This window comes from Aotus nancymaae, unplaced genomic scaffold, assembly GCF_030222135.1.
Source record: "Aotus nancymaae isolate 86718 unplaced genomic scaffold, 86718_ANA_hifiasm-v0.15.2.pri h1tg000057l, whole genome shotgun sequence".
Taxonomy (NCBI): Eukaryota; Metazoa; Chordata; class Mammalia; order Primates; family Aotidae; genus Aotus; species Aotus nancymaae.
In genome coordinates this window covers 19,100,383-19,125,210 of record NW_026988471.1, presented here as the reverse complement: position 1 = coordinate 19,125,210, position 24,828 = coordinate 19,100,383, and the positions used below count along the sequence as shown (strand labels likewise).

Sequence of the window (24,828 nt, the reverse complement as noted above, 5' to 3'; positions counted from 1 at the left end):
CTTTGCTTCTCTTTCCTTCCTTCCCTCCCTCCTATCTCTCTCTCTCTCTCTCTCTCTCTTTCTGTCTTTCTCTTTCTTTTTCTTTCTCTCGCTGGCTGGAGTGCAGTGGCAAGATCTCAGCTTACTGCAACCTCCACCTCCCTGGTTCAAGCAATTCCTCTGCCTCAGCCTCCCGAGTAGCTGGGATTACAGGCCCGTGCCAGCACACCCAGTTAATTTTATTTTTATTTTTAGTAGAGATGGGTTTCACCATGTTGGTCAGACTGGTCTTGAATTCCTGACCTCAGGCAGTCTGCCTGTCTCAGCCTCCCAAAGTAATGGCATTACAGGCGTGAGCCACAATGCCCGGGCTTTCTTGCTTTTTTTCTTAATTTTTTTTTTTTTTTTTTTTAATATAGGTGAGGTTGCTGGTCGTGGTGGCTCATGCCTGTAACCCTAGCAGTTTGGGAGGCCGAGGCGGGCAGATCACGAGATCAGGAGTTTGAGACCAGCCTAACTAACGTGGTAAAACCCTGTCTGTACCAAAATACAAAAAGTTAACTGGACGTCACGCGTGCCTGTAATCCCAGCTACTTCAGAGGCTGAGGCAGGGAAATCTCTTGAACCTGGTAGGCGGAGGTTACAGTGAGCTGAGATTGTGCCAGTGCACTTCATACTGATGACAGAGCAAGACTCCGTCTCAAAAAAATATATATATGTATGTGAGGTCTTGCTATATTGCGCAGGCTGGTCTCAAACTCCTGGGCCCAAGCAGTTCTCCCACCTTGGCCTCCCAAAATGTTGGCGTTACAAGCATGAGCCACAGTGCCAGACCCTTGCTGTTTTTAGGAAATGTATTAAAATAGTCTGACTTGTTCTCATTTCGCTTTGATGAGTTTTTAAGAGGGAACACTCATGAAATATGGCTGAGGCCCTTCCTCTCTTTCTCTCTGGGAGTCTTCTTCCTGCAGAAAGCACTGAATTTGCCCTGCTTTTTCATGGGACTACCAAAATTAGACTCCCTATTTCCAGAGGACAGTAGTTGTCCAGTGCTACTTGTGACTGGGTTAGAATAACTCCGGAGTGTGTTGTTAGGAAGCCCACTTGGCGTAGGTATTAATTATGTCTCCACTGTGGCTTTATCAGTAATAAAGGAAATCTTTGGATTAGCACCACTCTAACTACTGTGTCTTTCAGTCAGTTCTGAATTCTAGCATGGAAAAAGGTTTCCTCAAACCCTATCATTTAGGAGCTAATATTTTAATAGTGATTTTTATATTTGGCAATATAGACAGGAGACAGTTTTTTAAGAAAACTTAATTGCTTTTGTAGTTGAAAAAGTGGAAATTTTGTATCTTCAAGCTTTTCCAGTGAGTGAAACACTGTATAGAATTATTAGGTAGGTGTATGATAAATGCTTTTTCTTTGCGTTTTCATGTAGCAGTATGTTTAGAGACATGTTAGTGTTTTATTCTTAGTGACTTTTTCTTCACATAACTCGAGATTTATCTTTTTAAATGAAAAGTCAAGACATGCCTAATTAAACACAAGTATTTAATTAAAAGTTTTGTTTGACCTTTGACTGGTTGTTTTTTATATTCTTAAGTGCTTTAAATAATTTTTAAAAAGATTGTTTATTTAAGCATGTTGACAAAAGCATAGTTTCAGTAGTAAGCTCCATTCTGCAGGTTTAGCTACTGAATCTCATCCATTTTCAGGTTGCATTTTGTTGATTTTCACTTCACCTCTTACTCACTCACTATTCTCTTGTGGAGGAATAAAAGATTTTAGAGTACTGGGAAATATCCAAATGTACACACCTTATGTGCATATCACTGTTGCTGGAAAGTACAAAAAAAAAGGAAGCATGAAGTGTAAAAGGAGAAGAGAGGTAATTGAAGTATTAGATGGTTCGATTGACTGCAAAAGGGACAGGAAAAATAAAGTCATCACCTATTTGGAGCAAAATATGTTTGAACCACAGTAGCTCCCTAAAATGTTTCCTGGAAGGGGCTTGATGCAATTGGCTATGAAATTGTACTCAAAACCACCTAGTCAGTACTGCCCAGGGAAATGGAACCTGCAGCTGGCTGCCAACACACATAGGTGTGGTCATGGGGTGAGGGGTGGGGCAGTAGGGAAAGATTATTTACATTTTTTTAGTTCTGGGGAAAAATACGCTAATGGAGGGAACCTGGTTTGAGGATAGCTCTTTGATCTATTGTAGTAGGTATCTTATGACAAGAGTAACAAGTTCTGGATCTCGAAGTGGTGATCCCTGACTCTAGGCGGTTTCTGAAAAACTTAAGATCAGTGAGATAAAGATGCAGTTGGTCTTACTCACTCAGACATGAAAGAAGGCAAATGAGTGTTAGAGGCAGAGTGCCCCTAACTATAGGTCTTTATTAGGCAGTCAAATGAAGCAAATTGTAGGAAGAAAAAAATGTGGATTGTACTGTATGATTTTTATATATATGAAAAATATATACAGATGGGAACTACTTACATCTTTCTTCATTTTGATGACCAGGTCATTTTTAAGTTAGTTTATTAAGAACATCTCCATAGTATTTTATCAGTACTTTTAGCATGATTACATGCTAATATTATGTTTTGAAGTTGAGACGATAATGGCTCCAGGTTTTGCCTATAGGTGTTTTCTTGGACTACCTTTCCATAGAAGTACTATTTTTTACTCTTTATCTAAAGGAGAGTCTTAGGTGCCCTTGTTTTATCTCTAAATTATGTGCATCCTACACTAGCAAAAATAGGAATACTCTAGGCTCTTGATAAAGGTGAATTGTTTGTCAGTTCTTTCAGAATTGTGGTTGAGAAAATATTCATGGAGTATAGGCATTCAGTCCATTTGTAGTGTGACTATTAAAATTGTATCTTTTCATCAAGCTAGACTACCAGAAATCTGCACACATTTTTTTGAGGGTTGCAGATGTATCATGTGCCACATTGTCCTTAGATGTTGGTGGTATGGTAATGCATGATCCTTGTTTTTAAGGCCTTTATAGGAAAGTGAAGAAAAAGAGGATTTAACTTGTGATTACAGTAATGTACGCTAACTGCCACTGAGGTGGTATTATAAAAGTGCTGTGGTCTGGGCATAGTGGCTCATGCCTGTAATCTCAACACTTTGGGAGACTGAGGCAGGACGATCACTTCGCTTGAGTCTAGGAATTCAAGACCAGCCTGGCCAGCATAGGGAGACCTTGTCTCTACAAAAAATTTAAAAATTAGTTTGGCATAGTGACATGCACCTATAGTCCAAGCTATTTGGGAGGCTGAGATGGGAGGATCACTTGAATCCAGGAGATTGAGTCTGCAGTCAATGAGTTGTGATGATGTCAGTGCACCCCAGGCTGGGTGACAGAGGGCGGCCCTTTCTCAAAAAAAAAAAGAGTGCCATGGACACATGTAGGTGGAGACTGCAGAAACAGGAAAATATTTCCACAAGAGGTAAAGCAGAATCTTAAAAGATTTAGAGAAGTTAATTTAATCTAGAGATGAGTGAAGTGGCATTTGGCCAGAGGGATTAATAGCTGTAGTAATCCTGATGGCGGAGAATGGCAAGGCTTAAGGTGCAGTTTATAGGGAGGAGAATGGCAAAAGAGATGGGAGAGGTAGGTAGAAGCCCACCAGATTGAAGTCCTTTATCTAATATGGACAATCCAGGATTATAATTTAGGAAGATTTAGACAATCATACCTTAGATAATTACTATGTAGTTACTTTCCATGGATTATATTCGGAGTTAGGCATTTTGCCTTTTCCTTGAGGAGCTCACTATAAGAAAGACTATGAGGCTGGGCGCAGTGGCTCACACCTGTAATCCTAGCACTTCAGGAGGCTATCGCAGGTGGATTGCTTGAGCTCAGGTGTTTGAGACCAGCCTGGGCAACGTGGTGAAACCCCATCTCAACAAGAAATGCAAAAATTAGTCGGGCATGGTGGCTCTGTAGTCCCAGCTACTTGGAGGGACTGAGGGAGGAGGATCGCTTGATTCCAAGAGGCAGAGGTTGCAGTGAGCCAAGGTTGCTCCAGTGCACTCCAGCATGGGCAGCAGAGTGAGGCTCTGTCTCAAAAACAAAAAAGAGAAAGACTGAAACCTTGCATCTGTTATAGGAATGTTGAAGATATTTTCTGTTACAACTCTGTTGCCTCAATAATGCTCCACTTAAGAAATTGCTTTCGTTTTTCTTAGAGACTGGGATGAGGGTAGGTGTCTTGCTCTGTTGCCCAGGCTGGAATGCAGCCTCAACTGCCCAGTCTCAAGAAATTCTCTGACTTCAGCCTCCAGCTGGGACTACAGGCACATAACATCATATCCCACCAGATATTTTTTATTATTATTTGTAGAGACAGGATCTCACTGTGTTGTCTTGGCTAGTCTCGAATTTGTTGCCCCAGGTGGTCTCAAATTCCTGAACCCGAGCAATCCTCCTGTCTTGGCCTCCTAAAGTGCTGGGATTGAGCCACCATGCACAACAGAAATTTCTTTTAAAGCTTAGTGTTAGGAATAAGCTTGCCTCCAAGGAATTGGTGTGATTTCTTTATGTGGATAATGAGAATTGTATATACCCACTGTTTGTACAATTACTAGTATAACTAGTTAACATTAAACTTACTAGTTTATTTGCTATTTTATTTAATTATTTAGTCATTTTTATTTAGAAACTTTTTTGAGGCACGGTGTCTGTCACCCAGGTTGTAGTGCAGTGGTGCAAACATGGCCCGCTGCACCCTTGACCTCTCTGGCTCTAGTGATCCTCCCACCTCAGCCTCTTGAGTAGCTGGGACCACAGTCGTGTACCAATACACCCAGCTATTTTTTTTGTTTTTATTTTTTGTATTTCCTATAAGATAGTTTACTGTCTTCCAAAAATTTGCTTAAGTGGATAAATTAAATTTTATTTAAATTATACACAAGATTTTTTTTTTTTTTTGAGAACACAGACCCCTTTAAAAATATATGATATAGTTGGGCATAGTGTGGCACTACTGTAATCCTAGAGGCTGAGGCAGGAGGATTGCTTGAGCCCAGGTTTGGAGGCTATGATGGCACCACTGCATTCTACCCCGGGTGATAGAGTAAGACCCTGTCTGTAAATATATATATGATTAATACTTGAAAGTAACACAGATTTGGTTTCTCTTCATGCATTTCTACCTAGATGTTTGGTGGTGTATCTTTAGGAAATTGGCTTTGTTGTTTCATCTCACTTTAAAGTTAACCAATTCAAGGCTTATTCTTGATTACTTGAGGAACTTTAAAAATCATAATTCATACTAATCACCTAAGTGATTCCTTTTACTTCAAAGATTTATACAATTGATATATATTTCTTAGCCTATACATAAGTCACAATAAACTAAATATGTTTTATAGCTTTTAATCATCATAAATTAGAGTTTTCCTAGATAAAAATTAAATTTCTGTTTTACCCAGTCTTACGAGAAAATTGAATATGTTTCATACCTCACATTCCTTTGTCTTTAAGTTGTCTTGGAAATGACTAGAAACACTACATAAAATGTATTTGTGTTAACATATATAGAAAAGTTATGGTAATACTAGGTTAAGGTTAAACAGTTTTAATTGTAGGATTTCTTGTAACCAATAACAGAAGGAAGGAAAGATTGAACATGTGCGCAGAGCTTGCAAAAGAGCAAGTGGGTGCCACTGAGCAGCATACCTGAAATATATTGGACAAGGGACCATTTACTTCTGAGAACACTGAGTTGGTGAATAAGGAAACTTCATTAAAGACTGCTTCTTGAAATTGTTATTTTTCTCCAGTTGTCTCAGACCATGCATTTAGATTTCTTCCTTTAGTTCTCTGTTACAATTTAGTTAACATTCTTTTTCTTTGTTTCTTTCTTTTTTTTTTTTTTTTTTTTTTTTTGACAGAGTCTCACTCTGTTGCTCCGGCTGAAGTGTAGTGGTGCAATCTCCACTCACTGCAACCACCACCTCCTGGGTTTAAGTGATTCTCCTGCCTCAGCCTCCCTAGCAGCTGGGATGGAAGGTGCCTGCCACCACGCCTGGCTAATTTTTGTATTTTAGTAGAGGTGGAGTTTCACCATGTTGGCCAGGCTGGTCTCCAACTCCTGACCTCAAGTTATCTACCCACCTTGGCCTCCCAAAGTGCTGGGATTACAGATGTGAGCCATCATGCCTGGCCTCTAGTTAACATTTCTTAAGTTGTTTTTCCTTGATGAAGTATTAATTCTAATTGATAGTGTGTAACAATTGAAAATTACTAAGATAGCTGTGTGAGACAAGTTTTCATTTGTTGGACGTTCAGCCTAGCACTAATAGGAACAAAAAGTAACACAATAACTTTTGTACTTTGATAGTTTCCAAACTGTAATGCAATTAAGCTATATTTATATAAAACATTAAAAAATTTATTTTGCTAACTTCAGTGAGTCTTACAACATGGAGAAATACAAACATAAAGCCAGCAGTACTTCCTCCTTCACCAGAGTTGAGTGAGGTGTTTATTTTTCCATACTTTACACAAACATATGTAGTCATATATTGCCCCCCCTCCTTTTTTTGAACAAAAATGGGATTGTAGGATACACTTTAGACAACTTGGTATTTTTACTTAATAATCATGGACATTTTACATATAACTTTAATTATCTGTAATTTTTGTAATGGCTGACGTTGATTTTATCCTATTCATTTTTTAATTTTGTAGCACCATATAAGCGGTCCTGCAGTAAATAAGTATCTTTATATAGTTAATTCTTTTGTGTTGGTTCTGTTCGTTCAAGGTAAATTTCCAAAAGAGAAACTTCTGGGTCAACTTTTTTTTTTTAAGTGAAGGTAGGGGAGGTGCAGGTAAGAGCTGTGGCTCCCACTATGTTGCCCAGACTGGTCTTGAACTCCTGGACTCAAGTAAGCCCCCTGCCTTGGCCTCCCAAAGTGTTGGGATTACAGGCGTGAGGCGCTGGGCTCAGTCCAAAGAATTTCATACTGATTTTTAAACAAACAAAAAGTTCAATTTGATGTGTCATTAATATTCTAGAAAGCACTTACATTTCAATTTCACATGTTACCTCACTTAATCTTTGCAATAGCCCTATGAGGGAGGCATTATTGTTTCCATTTGCAAATGGACAAATAAGATCGAGTTTGTTTAGCTAGTTGCCATCCTGGAACTATATTTTAGGTCTTTTGATTCTGATTCTGTTACACCTTGAAGACTGATACTACAAAATTTTTTAGTTGGGAAACCTCTAGAGTGTTTGTGAATATATTCCTTAGCCATATGGTGATGTATCAATGTTTCAACCATATCTAAACAGGGGAAGCATCACCTGGAGAGCTTAAAAAATGCTAATAAAAATCTGCCTGTCTTGTTGCCCATACTAATTCATGCCAGCCTTTGGTATGTGGGACCCAAGCAACTGTAGTTTATGAAATCCTCCTACCTGGACTGTGATGTGTGTTAAATGTTTGAGAACCAGTGATCTCAAAATTGGGGTGCTCCTATCCCTGAGGGGTACATGAAGAGTTCCAAACTATATCTGTTAGTGCATTTAGTCTTCTGGGAACAGTTATCAGGTCCTCACCATATATATACTGAGAAAGATAGAACTCTGATCCATCCCCGATCTTACTGTTGTGTATTTTACCCCAGGTAGTTAAACTTTGGCACCAAAGAGTTAGCTCTCTTTTGTGACTAATCCTTACATTGCTGTTGGAGTGAAACTGGCATATTTTCACCTCTACTGGTATTTTCTGATTTCAAACCAATGATAGTATTGGGTGATAGGAGTAATGACAGATTTTTTTTTTTTTAACCAGTTCATGTCTTCCATCCCTAACCTGTTAAAGAATGCATTACAAAGCAAAGGACAATACTGAAATACTTTGCAAGCTAGCAACATATAAATCACATTTATCACAGCATACTGTCAAATATATTGATTTTAAATTAAATGTATGATTTAATTGACTCTTTTTTTTACACTGAGGAATTTATCAAAAGAGTAGGATAGAACTAACCTAGATGAAATGGCATTTGTAAATATTTATCCTGTGTTTTTCTCTTAGTTATTATTTTTGAGATGGAGTTTTGCTCTTATTGCCCAGGCTAGAGTACAATGACGCAGTCTCGGCTCACTGTAACCTCCACCTTCCAGGTTCAAGCGATTCTCCTGCTTCAGCCTCCCTAGAGGCATTACAGGTGTGTGCCCCCACACCTGGCTAATTTTTATATTTTTAGTAGAGACAGGGTTTCAGTGTGTCAGCTGGGCTGGTCTTGAACTCCTGACCTCAGGTCATCTGCCAGTCTTGGCCTCCCAAAGTGCTGGGATTACAGGCATGAGCTATCGTGCCCTGCCTGCTTTTCTTTTAAATCAGGTGGTCAGAGAATATTTAGATCTACAAACTGGGCTTTGGTTTTTTAAAACCTGGTGATGTAAAAGTAAGGCTAGAGATATTTACTGTAGTAGGTATTGAGTGCGTGTACATGTAGATTCTTTTATATTGCCTCTAAGACAATTGGAAGCTTACAAATAAGACTGAAAATATTTTTCTTTTAAGTGATGTTTAGTTTAGATTTTTTTTGTACTTTTTTTTTTTTTGAGATGGGTTAACCCTGATCATTTTCCAACTCCTGGCCTCAAGTGATTCTTCTCACCTCAGTCTCCTAAGTAGCTGGAATTACACAGACATGTACCACCTTGCCCAACTGTAATTTCTTTGCAAGTCATGATACATATCCTGCATGTAAGTATATTTTAGGAAAAATCTAGTCTTGCTCATACATTGTAGTAAACTATTTTTTTGAAATAAGCTATAGAGATCACTTATTTTTAGTGCTTAGATGTGGCATGTTATTAACTAATTTATTAAATATTTTAGTTCTACCATATATAAAGCCATTGATTTCCAAGTTAACATGACTATAAGAACTATATAAATGTGCTGTGATTTTATCATGTATATATTTTCAATGTTTTAAAAGATATTAGTGTGTGGAAAACATTCTAGGAGTTAAGAACTATAAAATGTAATGTAAAAATCATGCATATCCTTTTTCTAGGTGTGATCACTATTAGTGGTTAAGTGTGACCTGGCCTATTTATGCTTGCATCCTGATTTTACATAACTAGGGTGATAGGAGCACAGATTGGTTTTCACTTTGCCTTTTCATGTAATAATCTGGGATATTCTTATTGTTTCATTTCCCTTCCCTATTACTATATCCTTAGTATTCCTACTGTTAACATTCATGGAACACTAGCATAACCAGAACAGTTGATGAGATTGTGTGGGATTTTTTTCTTTCCTAGTTAGGATTTAGAGAAGTTTTAAAATTTAATGGGCAAGATGTATTAGTAATACTGAAACTTACCAATTAAATTCTGTGGGAATTAAGAGAAAGATTGTTTCGGGTCAGTTTTAGGGAAAGCGGCATTTGAGCCAAACTTTGAGAGATTTGTGGGATTTGCACATGAAGGGACAAATGGTAAAGAGTTGTCCAGGCGTCTGGGATAGTGAAAGCAATAGAAAGATTGAGGGAAAGAGTTCTTTTTTTTAATGTTTCTATTTTTTATTTTACTAGACGGTATGTAGAGTTCTTTTTGTCTTGGGTTTGTTTTTTTGTTTTTTTGGAGACAGTCTTGCTCTGTTGCCCAGGCTGGAGTGCAGGGGCGCAATCTCGGCTTACTGCAAACTCCACCTCCCAGATTCAAGCAATGATTCTCTTGCCTCAGCCTCCCAAGTAGCTGGGGTTACAGGCACACACCACCACACCTGGCTCATTTTTGTATTTTTAGTAGAGGTGGGGTTTCATCATGTTGGCCAGGCTGGTCTCGAACTCCTGACCTCAAGTGATTCACCTGCTTCAGCCTCCTAAAGTGCTGGGATTACAGGCATGAGCCACCACCTCTGTCCAAGGGAAAGAGTTCTTTCAGAGAGTGGTGTAATTAACATTACTTCCTTGAGTGTTGGCTTATGCTTGGCTGGTATGGGAAAGAGCATGGGACTTTTGGAGTTTTAACACTATTAATGTTCTCTACCATTTTAGTAGCTTATTTCCCTATTTGCAAAGTAAGGATACAGTATCTACTTTGCTAGATTGTAGGGAGAATTATATATAATGTGCCTGGTACGATCTATGGCATAAAATGGGTACTCAATAAAATTTGTTATTCTCTTTAAGGTAAGGTTGTCTGATTAAAAATTAGTCTCCAAAATTTGAACTTACTTGGAAATCAGTTTTTAGGAAAAATTTTCATACGCTAGTCAAAAGTATGGTTGAGGAAGTAATTAGCCAAATTAAGCTTATGTGAAGACTTGGACCCTAAGTGAATTAACCTCAAGGAGAGTAACCCCCTTTATTCTTTTCTTTTCTTTTTTTTTTTGAGATGGAGTTTCGCTGTTGTTACCCAGGCTGGAGTGCAATGGCGCGATCTCGGCTCACCGCAACCTCTGCCTCCTGGGTTCAAGCAATTCTCCTGCCTCAGCCTCCCAAGTAGCTGGGATTATAGGCATGCGCCACCATGCCCAGCTAATTTTTTGTACTTTTAGTAGAGATGGGGTTTCACCATGTTTACCAGGATGGTCTCGATCTCTTGACCTCGTGATCTACCCGCCTTGGCCTCCCAAAGTGCTGGGATTATAGGCGTGAGCCACCGCGCCTGGCTAGTAACCCCCTTTATAAAACTGCAGTTTATAAATGTTAAAAAAATCTTTGTCCAAATTGTGTAACTAACCTTCAAGGCCCAGTTTAAGTACCACTTGCTTCATCTGACAAACTGCTGTATGTATTTTATTAAACTTTATTTTTTTCTAACCACCTAGCCCTTTCATTTATTAAACTTTATTATGAAGTTTTCAGACACATAGAATAGTAAGTATTGTGAACTTTATCCGTATTCTACATTGTGTGAAATCTTATCTACACCTATATTTTACTTTTTGGAGGAGTATTTTGAAGTAAATCCCAAACAATATGCCATTTCAAGCATAAATTCTCTTACAGATGAGGACTTATAAAAAACAAACCCAATCCTCTTGCTAGTATCATAACTAACATAATTCCTTACTATTACCTAATACTCATTCTATATTTGGGTTTCCCTGGTTTTTCTCAAAGAAGTCTTTATAGTTGCTTTGTGAGAAGCAGGATTCAAACAAGGCTTACGCTTTTTTTTTTTTTTTTTGACATTTAGGCCTGCCTATACCGCAGTCTATGTAATCTGCTTCCCCCCCTCCGACTTTCAAAATTTTATGTTATAAATATGTTAGTGAAATCAAGTGATTTTTTTTTTTAATATTTTTTTCGTATTCTGGATTTGGCAGTTACTTTTTTATGTAACTGTCGAATTTGTTCTTTATTTCACATTTCTGTTCAATCAGTATTTAGATCAGTAGTTGTATTATAATATTAGATTGAAACTTAGTCTTTTTTTAAGGTAGTTCTTCATATGTGGTGGTAGTGTTTCATACTACATTACATCATGAGTCATATAATGTCTTACTCCACTATTAGGATGATGTCACATTTTAAATCACAGAAAATAATGTTAATTTAGAAATACTAGGCCAGGTGTGGTGACTCATGCCTGTAATCCCAGCACTTTGGTTAGGCCACAGTGGGAGGATTACTTGAGCCCAGGAGTTCAAGGTCAGCCTGGGCAACATAGCGAAACCCCATCTGTACCAAAAGAAAATTAAAAAGAAGAAAATTAGCCAGGCCTGGTGACACCTGGGGTCCCAGTTACTCAGAAGACTGAGATGGGAAGATTGCTTGAGCCTGGGAAGTCAAGGCTGCAGTTTGGGCAACAGAGCAAGACCCTGTCTCCAAAAAAAAAAAAAAGGAAAGAAATACTGCTCATTTCGTAATATATTGTTGACTTTAGAACCACTTTTTAGACCAGGTGCATTTGCTAATACCTGTAATTCTAGCATTTTGGGCCAAGGCAAGGCATAGATCACTTGAGTTCAGGAGTTTGAGACCAGCTTGGGCAACATGGCAAACCCCGTCTCTACAAAAAAAATACAAAAATTAGTTGGGCATACTGGTGTGCACTTGTAATCCCAGCTTCTTAGGATACTGAGGTAGAAGGATCACTTGAGCCCAGGAGGTCAGGACTGTAGTGAGCCATGATTAATGCCACTGCACTCTAGCATGAGCAATAGTGAGACTCTGTCTCAAAAAAAAAAAAAAAAAACACTTTTTATGTTCTCTAAACAGTTTTCTAAAGCTTGTCATCTTCATTTCCATCTAAATTATTTGACCTGCTTCTCTCTGGCAATACCTAACACATCAAAACCCAGCATAGATTGAGGCTGTTTCATGTGTAGATCTTCTATAAGTAGTATATTTTTCAAGATAGGGCAATTTTTCTTAAGCAGTGTTTTAATTCTCCAAATAAGTCAGTTGAGAGGATGCGTTGTAATATGAGAGACTTTTGTAAGGACTCAAATATATGGTGATTCCCCTTTTAGAGAATTTTAATGGAGCAGAAATCTTATATTTGCACATACGTAGATTTGTCTAAATGATGGAGCTGGAATAAAACATTTAATTAAAAGATTTGAACTTTGAGCTAATAAGGTCTTTGAAGGAGCTTTCTGGTTTGTGTAAGTCTGTATATTCATAACACTAACTTTTATGCCGAATTTCATTCAAAACATAAAACTTGACTTTTCCTTATTATAATTGAGTCAATAATACTATTCTTTGTTGCAGTTTTCTGCCTTGCTAGTAAAACAAGCATAGATAACTCCCCCATGAAAGTATATGGACTAAAAAACAAACTGTTCATGTAGATCTTGATTGACCCACTAGCTAAGTGACTTGTTCATTGTCACTAAAAACTGTAATTCAATTTATGCCCTCAGAAAAATAAGAAATGACTGAGAGTTGGTTTGAATAGTAGAAACTTTGTTAAATCTTTGAAGGCTGATGGTTTCCTATAAATAGCTAAACCTGGATGTAGATTTACTTTTGTCATGTGAATGAGAAAAGGCATTGGTAAACAAAAATATTTTGTTGGCAGATTTGCAATAAAGGATTAAATTTGCTGAGCAGAAGAAAGTATTCCTTAGGAATTCAGCACTTGTTTGTTTGCCATAGATACCACTAATGTTCAACGATTATGTTCATTAAAATCAATCGAGCTGTGTGCTGTGGCTCACGATTGTAATCCTAACACTTTGAGGGGCTGAGGCAGGAGGATTGCATGAGCCCAGGAGTTTGAGACCAGCCTAGGCAACATAGGGAGACCCCTGTCTATACAAATACAAAAATTAGCCGAGCGTGGTGACATGCATCTGTCATGCAACCAGATCTTAGAAAAACTATCACAAGAATAGCACTGAAGGGATGGCAATAATCCATTCATCAGAACTCCACCCCAATGATCCAGTCACCTTCCGCCAGGCCCCACTCCCAACACGGGGGTTTACATTTTGACATGAGATTTGGGTGGGGACACAGATCCAAACCGTATCTCAGGGTCTCACTATGTTGCCAGGGCTGGTCTTGAACGCCTGGGCTCAAGCCATCTTCCTATATCAGGTTCCCAAAGAGCTGAAATTACAGGCATGAACCATCATGGCCAGCCAAAACAAATATGTTTAATGATATAAATGTTCTATATCAACGTATTTTCTTGGTTCTTTATGCAAGATATTTGTCAGTTTTTTGTTTTTGTTTTTGTTTTTTCTTTTTCTTTTTTGAGACAGGGTCTTACTCTGACCATGGCTCACTGCAGCCTCAACCTCCCTGGCTCAAGCGATCCTCTCAACTCACCTGAATAGCTGAGACCACAGGCGTGCACCATAATGCCCGGATAATTTTTTAAATTTTTTGTAGAGATAAGTCTCCCTATGTTGCCAAGGATGGTCTTGAATTCCTGGCCTCTAGTGATCCTCCCACCACAGACTCACAATATGTTGGGATTATAGTCGTGAGCCACTGTGCTCAGTTGTTGACTTTTTGAATTATGCACTAGTAAATAGGAAAACTATCACGGAGCTAAATCAAGTTGTTATTTGAGTGCTTCACCTATTTTTCCTCACATCATTAGTAATAATCTGCCCATAGAAAAATTAGCTAATATTGTTAAAGTTTAGAATGAGCAAAATAAGAACATTGTCATTTCTTTTCTTCTGCTAGAAAGCAGTCATAACTTCAAAAATGACTTTTTATTTCAAATATAAGATTACACTGCGTCTTGGCCAAAGAAAAGTTTCTATCGTGTATTTTCTATGTTGGTAAGTTCTAATTATTTAGTAGAGGAAATAATACTGGAGGTTTGAGCCTTAATAATGCAGACCAAAAAAAACATTGAAGACAGAATTTATACCCCAAGCAGTACATTGTGCCATAGCTCTGAATACATTTTTTTTCAAATAAACAGTGAAATAGTATATAACCAGTTGCTAGTAGGTTCTGTTGCTTGTTAGAAAAGATCTTTTCTCCCTAAGATTTAATCATTCAGATAAAGTCACTAAATTTATGTCCAAATTCCAACTTTTCTGCCATCAGATAACACCAGCATTTGTAGCTATTTAAGAGATAGCAGATTGACATACTGTAGAAATTTATGAGTCCCACTTAGTGGCATATGAGCAACCGTCTCCTGATCCCTTCAACTTTATTATAGTCTATGTGGTGATTATTGTATAAGAGTTGGAAAAGTTATTTCTCTCCCATTGTCTTGCCCAATTTCTCCTTCATTCTCTTCCTCATAATTGAAATAAAAGTAACACCCTAAACTGAAAAGCTGAGCATAAGTCATGCTGGTCGGGGTGGGTTTTTTTTTTTAAGTCTTTTTACTATAACTACCCTGATCATTGAAAGATAATAAAATTACTTCCATTTAGATATGATCTGAAACCCAAATTAGTAAAAGTGAAAAAGTTGAAAGCAAAGCCCTGATGCTTAACTTTCGGGATACTCATATTTGGAAGTGGATTTTGTGTATTTGCGTTTTGGGGAGCAGTCAAGAGAGAAAGTGAAATAGAGCAGAGGTTATTAAACTGTGGCCTGCAGGCCAAATCTGACCCATCACCTGTTTTTGTATGGCCCCTCTGTGGGAATGGTTTTTGTATTTTTTAATTGTTGGGAAAAAATTTTTAAAGAATAATTTTCGACTCATGAAAACCACATGAAACTCACATTTTATAGTTTGTCAAGTTTTATTGGGAGATATCTGTGCTCATTCATTTTGGTATTGTCTGTAGGTGCTTTCCTGCTACAGAGGCATAGTTGAGTAGCTGCCACAGAGATCATATGGCCTGCAAAGCCTAAAATGTTGACACCTACACTAGGGGTATGATTTATCCCAATAGTGAGAATGGATCCAAAGAGCTAAGAGACCTCTCTAAATTATCCAGAGGTTCTTTAACGTATGTGACCTCATCTATATGGACTACTGATAAAAACCTGAAAGTAAGCAAAAAGGTAAAAGCTCTAGTGCTTACTTTGACTCTTGAGAAAAATTCATGTCTACTACTGATACTGGTTTTTTCTTTCTTTTTTTTTTTTCCCTGCTCTAGATACTGGTTTTTAACAGTTTCTTGGCTTTACCGTTTTCCCACATTGACTACCTTCTTGGTAACCAGGGCTGTGTTAGCAAATCCCACTTGTGACACCAAATGTAAGGCTATAGGGTTAAAAACACAGTTTCTCCTACTGTACTGTTAAAGCACAGGACACTTCTATAACCCCACATGTATTGCTTAATATGCTTATCAAGCAGTCAGTTCTACAGCAAATTCTCCAGTGGACACCAGCTGGGTGTCCTCTAACTCATTTCTGTCCTCTATCTCCCTAGAGAATCAGCTCCCACAGATTGAGGGCTTAGGTTTATAAGACTGTCCCTCCTACTTCAGACACTAGTCGCACAAGTCATAGGTTGTCACCTAGACTTCTGACTGACTGGCTGTAAATCAGGTGTTCCTCTGACCTTCTTTGGTCAATTAATTTGCTAGAATAGTTCACAGAACTCAGGGAAACACATTACTACATTTACCCATTTATTATAAAGGATATTACAAAGGATACCGTTGAAAATAGCCAGATGGAAGAGATACATTAGAGTGAGGTATGCTCTCCAGGAACCTCCAAGAGTTCAGCTATCTGTAAGCTCCCAGAACTCAGACTTTTTGGAATTTTGCAGAAGCCTCACCTCATTACATTACATAGTCGTTAAAATCCTTGATGATCAACTAACTCTTCACTTCCTCTCTGGAAGTGGAAGGGGGAACTGAAAGTTCAGACTCTCTAATCAAAAGGATGGTTCCCCTGGCAACCAGTCCCCCAACCCCCCCAGTAGTCAGTCAGCTCATTTGAACTCCCGACCTCAGGTGATCCACCCGCCTTGGCCTCCAAAGTGCTTGGATTACTGGAGTGAGCCACCACACCTGGCCCTAGTCAGCTCATTATCATACATAATACAGAAAACACCCATCACTCCAGACATTCCGGGGGTTTTAGGAGCTTTTTGCCAGGAAATGGACAAAGGCCAAAATTACATTTTACCAATATTACAGTCTTTCAGCCATTATTCTAAGATGATATTTTTAGCAGGTATAGAAGTGTGGATTGACACTCCTTTCAGCACTTTAAAATCTTGTCCTTTATGTTCTGGGCCCCATTGTTTCTGGTTCCAGTTAGCAGTCATTCATATACCATTGTTCCTCTTTATGTAGTATGTTGCTTTCTTCTGGTCATCTTGAGGACTTTTTTTATCTTTGATTTTCAGTTTTTATAATGAACGTAGGTATGGGATTTTTTTTTTCTTTTTTTTTTTTTAAAGACAGGGTTTCACCATGTTGGTCAGGCTGGTCTTGAACACCCGACCTCAGGTGATCCGCCTGTCTTGGCCTCTGAAGTGCTTGGATTACAGACGTGAGCCACCACGCCCGGCGTTTTTTTTTTTTTTGTTTTTTTTTTTTGTTTTTTTTTTTTTTTAATTTGTCTCTCTTCTGGGGTTCATGGAGCTTCTTAAATCTGTAAATTTGACTCTCACCAAATTTGAGGAGATTTCTGACCATTGTTTCTTCAATATTTTTACCACCCTGTTCATTCCTCGAACTCCAGTGACATGTAAGTTACACCTTTTGGTATTGTTCCTGTGAAAATTATACATGTTAGGTCATTCTTGTAACACCCAACTAAATCAAAATCTAGGGTCCAGAGGAAAAAGGCACTTGAGCACTTAACATCTGATCCAAAAATTAAATTTTTAGCAAGCTCAGCTGTAGAAATGGCCCTCTGTAACCCTAAGACCAGGTTTACCTAGTAGCACATGAAACAACCTGCCATGACTCTGAGACTGGCTTCATCTACCACAATCACTCACCATTCAGAGCTTGCCAGTTCTCAAAAACTTTTCTAGTACCAGTCTATCAAAACAGTCTGTAACATTTCTCTAATAACTTTCAGCCTTCTGTTTGTTCTTCAGACATACCCAAGACCATCCAGTTAGTATATATATGCTCTAAATTACATTATTTTCTTTCCTTCCCCTCTTCTTTCTCTTTCTCTCTTTCTTCCTTTCCCTTCCCTCCCTCTCACTTTCTCTTTCTTTTCTTTTCGTTTTTTTTCTCTTCTCTCTTCTCTTCTTTTCTTTTTCCTCTCTCCCTCCCTTCCTATTCTGTTACCCAGGCTGGGGTACAGTGACACGCTCATGGCTCATTGCAGCCTTGACTTCATGGGCTCAAGCGATCCTCCCACCTCATCCTTGCGAGTAGCTGTGGCTATCGGCATGCACCACCATGACAGCTAACTTTTGTATTTTTTGTAGAGACATTGTTTTACCATGTTGGTCATTCTATGACCAAATAGGACCACATGGAGAACATTAGGTCTTACTTTTTTTTTTTTTTTGAGACAGAGTCTTGCTCTGCTGCCCAGGCTGGAGTATAGTGGCACAATCATGGCTTACTACTGTAGCCTTGACTGCTTGGGCTCAAGCAGTATTCCCACCTCAACCTCCTAAGTAGCTGAGACCACACACATGCACCACCATGCCCAGCTAATTTTTAAATTTCTTCTAAAAGCAGAATCTCACCATGTTGCTCAGGCTGGTCTCTTAACTCCTGAGCTAAGGTAATCCACCCGCCTCGGCCTCCCAAAGTGCTGGGATTATAGGTATGAGCCACCACACCAAAATTAGATTCTTGCTTCCTAAATACAACATTTGCAATTTAGAAAGTCATCTCTGTTTTATTTGGCTTTGATGTTCTATAGGTCACTGAAGCTCTGTTCATTTTTTTCCACTTTTTTCTTATTTGTTCTTCAAATCAGAAATCTTGTTGATATGTTTTCAGGTTCACTGACCGTTGTTGTTTTACAATCTGCTGAGTGCATTCAGTGAAATTTTAAAACATTTTTTTCAGTTTTAGAAATGGCTATTTTTGTAGTTTCTCTTTCTTTGCTGAAATTTTGTATTTGTTCATTCCTTAGGAACATATTTTTCTTTATATCTTTGAACACAGTTGCAGTAGTTGCTTTAGGATTCCTGTCTGCAAATTCTAACCTGGGTCATTTGGAGTGGTTCTTTATTAATTGACTTTTTCCTTTAGGTTACATTTTTTTTTTCTTATCTGTCTAGTTATTACAGATTATATTCCAAACTTCATGATTGATGTATTGAAGAAGCTCTAGATTCTGTTATGTTTCTGTTTCTTTGGAGAGTGTTGGAGTGTGGAGAGTGTTCTTTTTTGTTTGTTTGTTTGTTTGTTTGAGACGGAGTCTCTCTGTGACGCCCAGCCTGGAGTGCAGTGGTGCAATTTCAGCTCACTGTAACCTCCACTTCCCAGGTTCAAGCGATTCTCCTGCTTCCTGAGTAGCTAGGACTCTGCAACCTCCGCCTTCCGGGTTCAAGCCATTCTTCTGCTTCAGCCTCCTGAGTAGCTGGTTTTACAGGCACCTGCCATCACGCTCAGCTAATTTTTGTGTATTTAGTAGATACAGGGTTTCACCATGTTGGCCAGGCTGGTGTCAAACTCCTGACCTCAAGTGATCGCCCACCTCGGCCTCCCAGAGTGCTGGGATCATAGGTGTGAGCCACTGCACTTACCTGAATGTTGGATTTTGTTGGGACTCAGCCTCCAAATTTCTGTGACTTTTGTGGTGGTCAGCAGCAGAGATTTCTGCTCAATTCTTTTAGCCTTAATTGAGCTCCTTGGTGTCTGTCCCACATATGTGCAGTTCAGAAGTCATCTAAAAATCCCAATGTAATTCATACACAGGACATGGTGTGTCCTTTCTGGGATTCCCCTTCTTACTTCCAGCAGCTCTGGTTGCTCCAGACTCTATCTGTTGGTTCTTAAGGCCATTAAGGCTTGGTTCTTAAAGGAATTTAAGGACCCTGTTCCACATTCAGGCCTTCCCTCAGGCAGAAATGCCGTTTAAAAAAAAAAAAAAAAAAAAAACCTTACTCTGTGCTAGTCCTTTCTTTAAAGTGTAGACTGTTCTCCATTTTCTGGGCTTTAGTTTTTCATTACCTTCACATAGTCATTGGCACACAGAATAATTCAAGAACCCTTGACCTCATGTTTTTCCACAGGTTTTAAGGTAGATTGCTATCATGAACTCTGTGTAGGAAAACCTGCCTTCACAGAGAAATCACTGCTTCCCTATCTCTGACCATGCTAATATTAGCCATAGTAGCAGTATAATATTAATAAAAATAGTTGAAGAAATCTGTTTAAACATTTCTTTGTACTAATTTTTGTTTTTGTTATTCAACAGGTTTGATCTGTGGATGAAATGAATCATGATTTTCAAGCTCTTGCATTAGAATCTCGGGGAATGGGAGAGGTAAATGTTTACAAATACTAAGATTTATATCTCATTTTATTTTGAGCCATTGGAACTTATTTTTTTAACCATTAACCCTCCTGGAAATAGTGGTCATATCTTTCAAACTGTATGGAGGAGTTTCAATTTCAGATTGTACAATTCTGTTGTGATTTTTGACTTAAAAAAGCTTTTAGCAGTAATTTTTAATGTGATTATTTGTGTCTAGGTGATTTGATTGACTTGGTGAGATAATTTCTTATATTTTGGTAATGAACTATAATTAGCTTTGATCAAAAAAAAAACACTTTAGCTTTGTTCTGCTGTTTTATATATGTATGCTGTGTTTGCTCTAGCCATACTTGTTTGCTATTCGCCCTTCCAAAAATCTCTTGTTCACCCAAAACTGTTTGCTTAACAAACTTCTAATCTTCTAAAGACTTTACTGAGATGTATCTATTGTCTAGCTGCTGTCTGCCTTAGAATTAAGCACTTCATCTGACTTCTAGTTCTTTATACAGACTTTTATTGTATTGCTGGTTATAGTTTGTTTTATACTTGTCTCCCTTGTAAATTATTAGCTTTGATTGCTTAGCATAGTAGATACTTTACATTTCTTAATGGATTTTATCATTCTTGTTAATCTGTGATTTTCTTTGGGATACCAAAGTAAACCTCATCATGACGTATTTTAAGGCATCAAATACTTAGGTTTTCATATAGCTAATGAATACTTAGAGAACTGATGATGGAAACTCTTGTGGTGACATCTATTTTTGTTACGTTCTGTACTACTAACATAGAGTTTGTTAATAGAAGATAACAGTGAACAGACCTAAGATGTGTAATTAACTGCTTGCTCCTGGAGATTATTTTACTTTGGTAGAATAGAGACCTTCATGAGACTCACTCCATCCAATGCTGTGCTCTTCAGATGCAGAAAAGAGTCCAAGTCTCTCCTTTGGGCCACAAGAGGGCACCTTGCAGCTAGCTAACCCTCCCCTTCTTCAGAACAGCGTTTTCCAAAGAGTTTGTCATTTTCAGAGGACTGATTTAAGGGTGAGTTAAGGTGCTTAAGCTTAAGTATTGCCAAAATAAACTTGTTAGTCCAGTGCATAAGGTAAAATTCTCGGCCCTAAGAAAAATGAAAGAACTGGAATTTTTTTTTTGTTAAACAAAATCTATAGCTTCACTGCAGTGCAATATCTGGTTAGGCATTATTTATGCTATTGGCAAATAAGAGGCAGATGAAAAGGGCGTTTGTTCTTTCCTGTTCACTAGTTTTCTTTGGTCTTTAGGAAGCAGAATAATATATCTTAAAAGCAGTGTTGAACAGTGCTTCAACCTTCTTGTCTATGACAAATTTGAACTTGCTGATAATTCTTTAAGAACAAGTAAAGTCATACCCCTACATTAATTTTAGACTCCCTGTATCACTTCTTAGATGTTTATTGTATATATGTTTTCAAATTGGTTTTTTTTTCACCCCTTCTAAATAATATTTAATAATTCTAAAGGTATCTTTGCACATCAAAAGTCATGATCAGAAACTGGTTGAAAGAGTTTAGTTATTTGGGGGGTGGAGGAAGGGTATTTGAGGGTTTTGGAAAAGAGTAGCTGGGTTGAATGGTATGTTAAGAGAAAAAAGCTTAAATCCAGCCTTTCTTATTGGACACGTCAGATATGCAGAGTAAAAGTGACCAGGGTTTAGACTGCCTGCTACCTGGTGGATAGCAGCACGTCAGTTTATCTGTGACCTTTATCTAGTAAAAATATATTTTAAAATAAGATGTTTTCACTGGTTTTATTTCTTAACAGTTTAAACACTAATACTGTCACCTCAAAGAGATAGCTAAGAAACCTACTGAGATTTCTGTCTCTGGGTTCTCTCTCCCACAAGCCTTTCTATCTTTCCTCATCTCACAGGCAGCAGGGAACCTTCTGGGATTTCCTTCTTTGCCTGTCTCTCTCTCACCAGTCTTCTCCTCCTTTCCTGACAGGTGAGGTTTTTTTGTTTTTCTTATATCCCAGAATTCATTCATTAGAATAAATTAAAAGCAGCCTTCAGTTTCTGGCTCTTAGGTTTTCTAAAAATGCTGTTTTTTTTTTAATGCAAAACTCTTTTTTAAGTAGATTGCCCTCATCTTGACTTTCTTTAAAAAATAGTTTTTGCTTACTATGTCTTAAGTGTTGTAAATCTCTAATGTACAAACTGTTGCATTTACATGTAGAACTGATTTCAAATTTACTGTGTTTCGTAGATCATGATGTCTTTACTGAGCCCTCATCAGAAGGCATCCAGAAATAAGAACAGATTTGTATTCATCTATTCATAAACTTGCCCTCTCTGTTTTTACCCTGATAGCATGTTTCTGTTGAAAGACCTACTGATTTGTATATGTCATGTGGCTTAAAAAGAGTAAAACTATCCATAGGAGATTGAACTCTGCTTCATTAGTGTAATGTTAAGTCAGGCACACTGCACAGGCTCATACCTATTAACTTCTCATGGTTCTTGGGGCACATGAAGCTGGGTTTCTGTTTATTTTTTAAATAACAAGAAATAGGGTCCTGTCTGAAATTGTTCAAAAAATTCAGAGTCTAACTTTAAATCACTGAGTTAATGTATTTTATTTTGAGAATATCTTTATAGCTTACTATGATAAACAGTGCTTTCTCCTGTCTTTCCAACACCATAATATATAAAGAAAGCATTAAAGGAAGTCTGTGTACTAAGATTGTATGTAGTGCGGTGAAGTGGAAGACTTACTAGGTAGGGAAGTAAGGGGACTTGTGTTTTCTCCTAGATCTCTCACTAGTATTATGACCTTGAGTATGACTTACTGACTTTAAAAATAGTAACAACTTTTTGTATGAATCACATCTCTCAAGTGCTCTTGCTTTAATCTAAGCTCTTAGGGATAACTGGAATGGAAACCAGACATTTCAAATACTGTTTCAATAGCTGATCATAGTTTGTCTACATAATCTCTATCTTAACAATTCTATCTAAACTTTATCCACTGTAATAGGAAGAATATCATGATAATTTTTTTTTGAGACGGAGTTTTGTTCTCGTCACCCAGGCTGGAGTGCAGTGGTGTGATCTCTGCTCACTGTAACGTCCGCCTCCTGGGTTCAAGTGATTCTCCTGCCTCAGCCTCCCAAGTAGCTAGGATTACATGCCACCACTCCCAGAAAATTTTTTATTTTTAGTAGAGACAGGGGTTTCACCATGTTGGCCAGGCTGGTCTTGAACTGCTAACCTCGAGTGATCCACCCTCCTTGGCCTCCAAAAGTTCTGGGATTACAGGTGTGAGCCACCACACGCAACCTATCACGATAATATTTTAAGCATTTTTATTTTTTCCTTATTCCCAGTGATGATCTAATACTGGATTTTTTTTTTCTAGGCCGTATCCCTAGAAAATAACTGGAAATTTTCAGAAATCATGATGAATTAAAATATGGTTGAAAAGAACTACCTTTTATGGTAGTTGGGCCTTAGAATTAAGTAATGTGGGTTCAAATCCCGTTGTTAACATTCACCAACTGCATATGTAACCTTGGTCAGTTTTTTTTTTACACAAAAGTGACTATAGTAGGCAGCCGTTCTTCCTAAATAGTGGGCTTTCATCCCTCCCCTAGGATAGTCAAACTGTCTCAACAGAAAAGAAGTCAAACAGCTATAGACAAAATCAGTATAGTGAATAATATAATCTTTGTAGTAATCAGTTGAATGTTGTGGGTCAGTAAGTTAAGTCATGTTTGATAACATTAAAGGATTCATACTGTTGGTAGTGAAGATACCTAATATTTATGTGTCTGCTGTGTACTAGATGCCATGCTAAGCAGTTTACAGATGAGGAAACTGTAGCTCAGAAAAGGTTAATTAAAACTAGTCCAAAGCCACATAATAGTACTTAAAGAGCAGTTTGAACTCAGGGCAGTCTTGACTGTTTGCAGTACTGCTTCCCGTTGGAAGTGACAACATTTAGTAATGTTTGCTGGTGATACCAAGGGATATTAGGGATGGAGATTTGGGAAAGTAGTATGAGTTGAGAAAATAAAAAGTGTTAATATCTTTCATTAACAGAAAAATTTAAAGTCTGGAAAAGCACCATTTTTGTATTCTGTGGAGTTACCTTGTTTTGTTCTCTGTGCAACTTAGGATGTTTCATTTGTTGTTGTTGTTTTGTTTCTGGAGACAGGATCTTGCTCTCTGGCCCAAGCTGGAGTGCAGTGGCGCTATCTGGACTTACTGCAACCTCTGCCTCCTGGCCTCAAGCGATCCTCCCGCATCAGCCTCCCTAGTAACTGGGACTACAGGTGCATGCCACCACGCCTGGCTAATTTTTGTGTTTTTTAGTCGAGATGGGGTTTTGCCGTGTTACCCAGGCTGGTCTCAAACTTCTGAGCTCAAGCAGTCTGCCTGCCTCAGCTAATTATAGCTCTCTGCAGCCTTGACCTCCCAGGCTCATTCTATCCTCCCATCTCACCCTCCTAAGTAGCTGGGACTACAGGTGCATGCCACCACACCTGGCTAATTTTTATATTATTTATTTTTTTTAATTATTTTATTTTTAAAAAGAGGGTCTCAGAATGTTGGCCAGGCTGGTCTCTAGCTCCTGGGCTCAAGCTATCCTCTCACCTCCCACAGTGGTGAGTCCCTGCTCCCTGCTACAACTTAGTTTTGAGGATCTGTTCTTACCTCTTTTGAACTTCCATTGTAAGTAGAGTGACTTTGCATTCTGATTTGCCCGGGACAGTTTAGAATCTATATTTTGTCATGGCATAATTATTAATAGCATCTCTTTTCACAAAAATATTTCAGTTTGAATTATAAGTTATATAAATACCTTAATTTAAAACATAATTTAGCTTTCAAATCCTTTTAAGCCTTTGGATTATGTTTATTTGGTTTCAGGATTTTATGTAGCAGTTTTTAAAATCTGAAGTATAAAAGTAAATGCCAGAGTGGGAGTTTTCTTTCTTTATTTTGATGCAGTGTGCCTGAGTGCTGATTGATTTCTTTGGAATTGGAGAGGGC

At 38.1% G+C, this 24,828-nt stretch overlaps 1 protein-coding gene across 19 annotated transcripts in view; it reads left to right on the top strand.

The window, feature by feature from the left end:
- The window catches only part of PUM2 (pumilio RNA binding family member 2), a 108,634-nt gene that overhangs the window by 3,978 nt on the left and 79,828 nt on the right, over positions 1 to 24,828 (top strand). For 16 of the 19 annotated variants that reach the window (XM_064363881.1, XM_064363878.1, XM_064363880.1 and 13 more), the window contains one exon: positions 19,731 to 19,799. In XM_064363881.1, the coding sequence (XP_064219951.1) occupies positions 19,749 to 19,799 (51 nt within the window). In that variant the 5' untranslated portion in view covers positions 19,731 to 19,748. Of the gene's footprint in view, positions 1 to 19,730; positions 19,800 to 20,712; positions 20,838 to 21,704; positions 21,779 to 24,828 lie in introns of those variants that run through there. The other 3 variants (XM_012453361.3, XM_064363883.1, XM_064363884.1) reach the window with 3 other exon arrangements.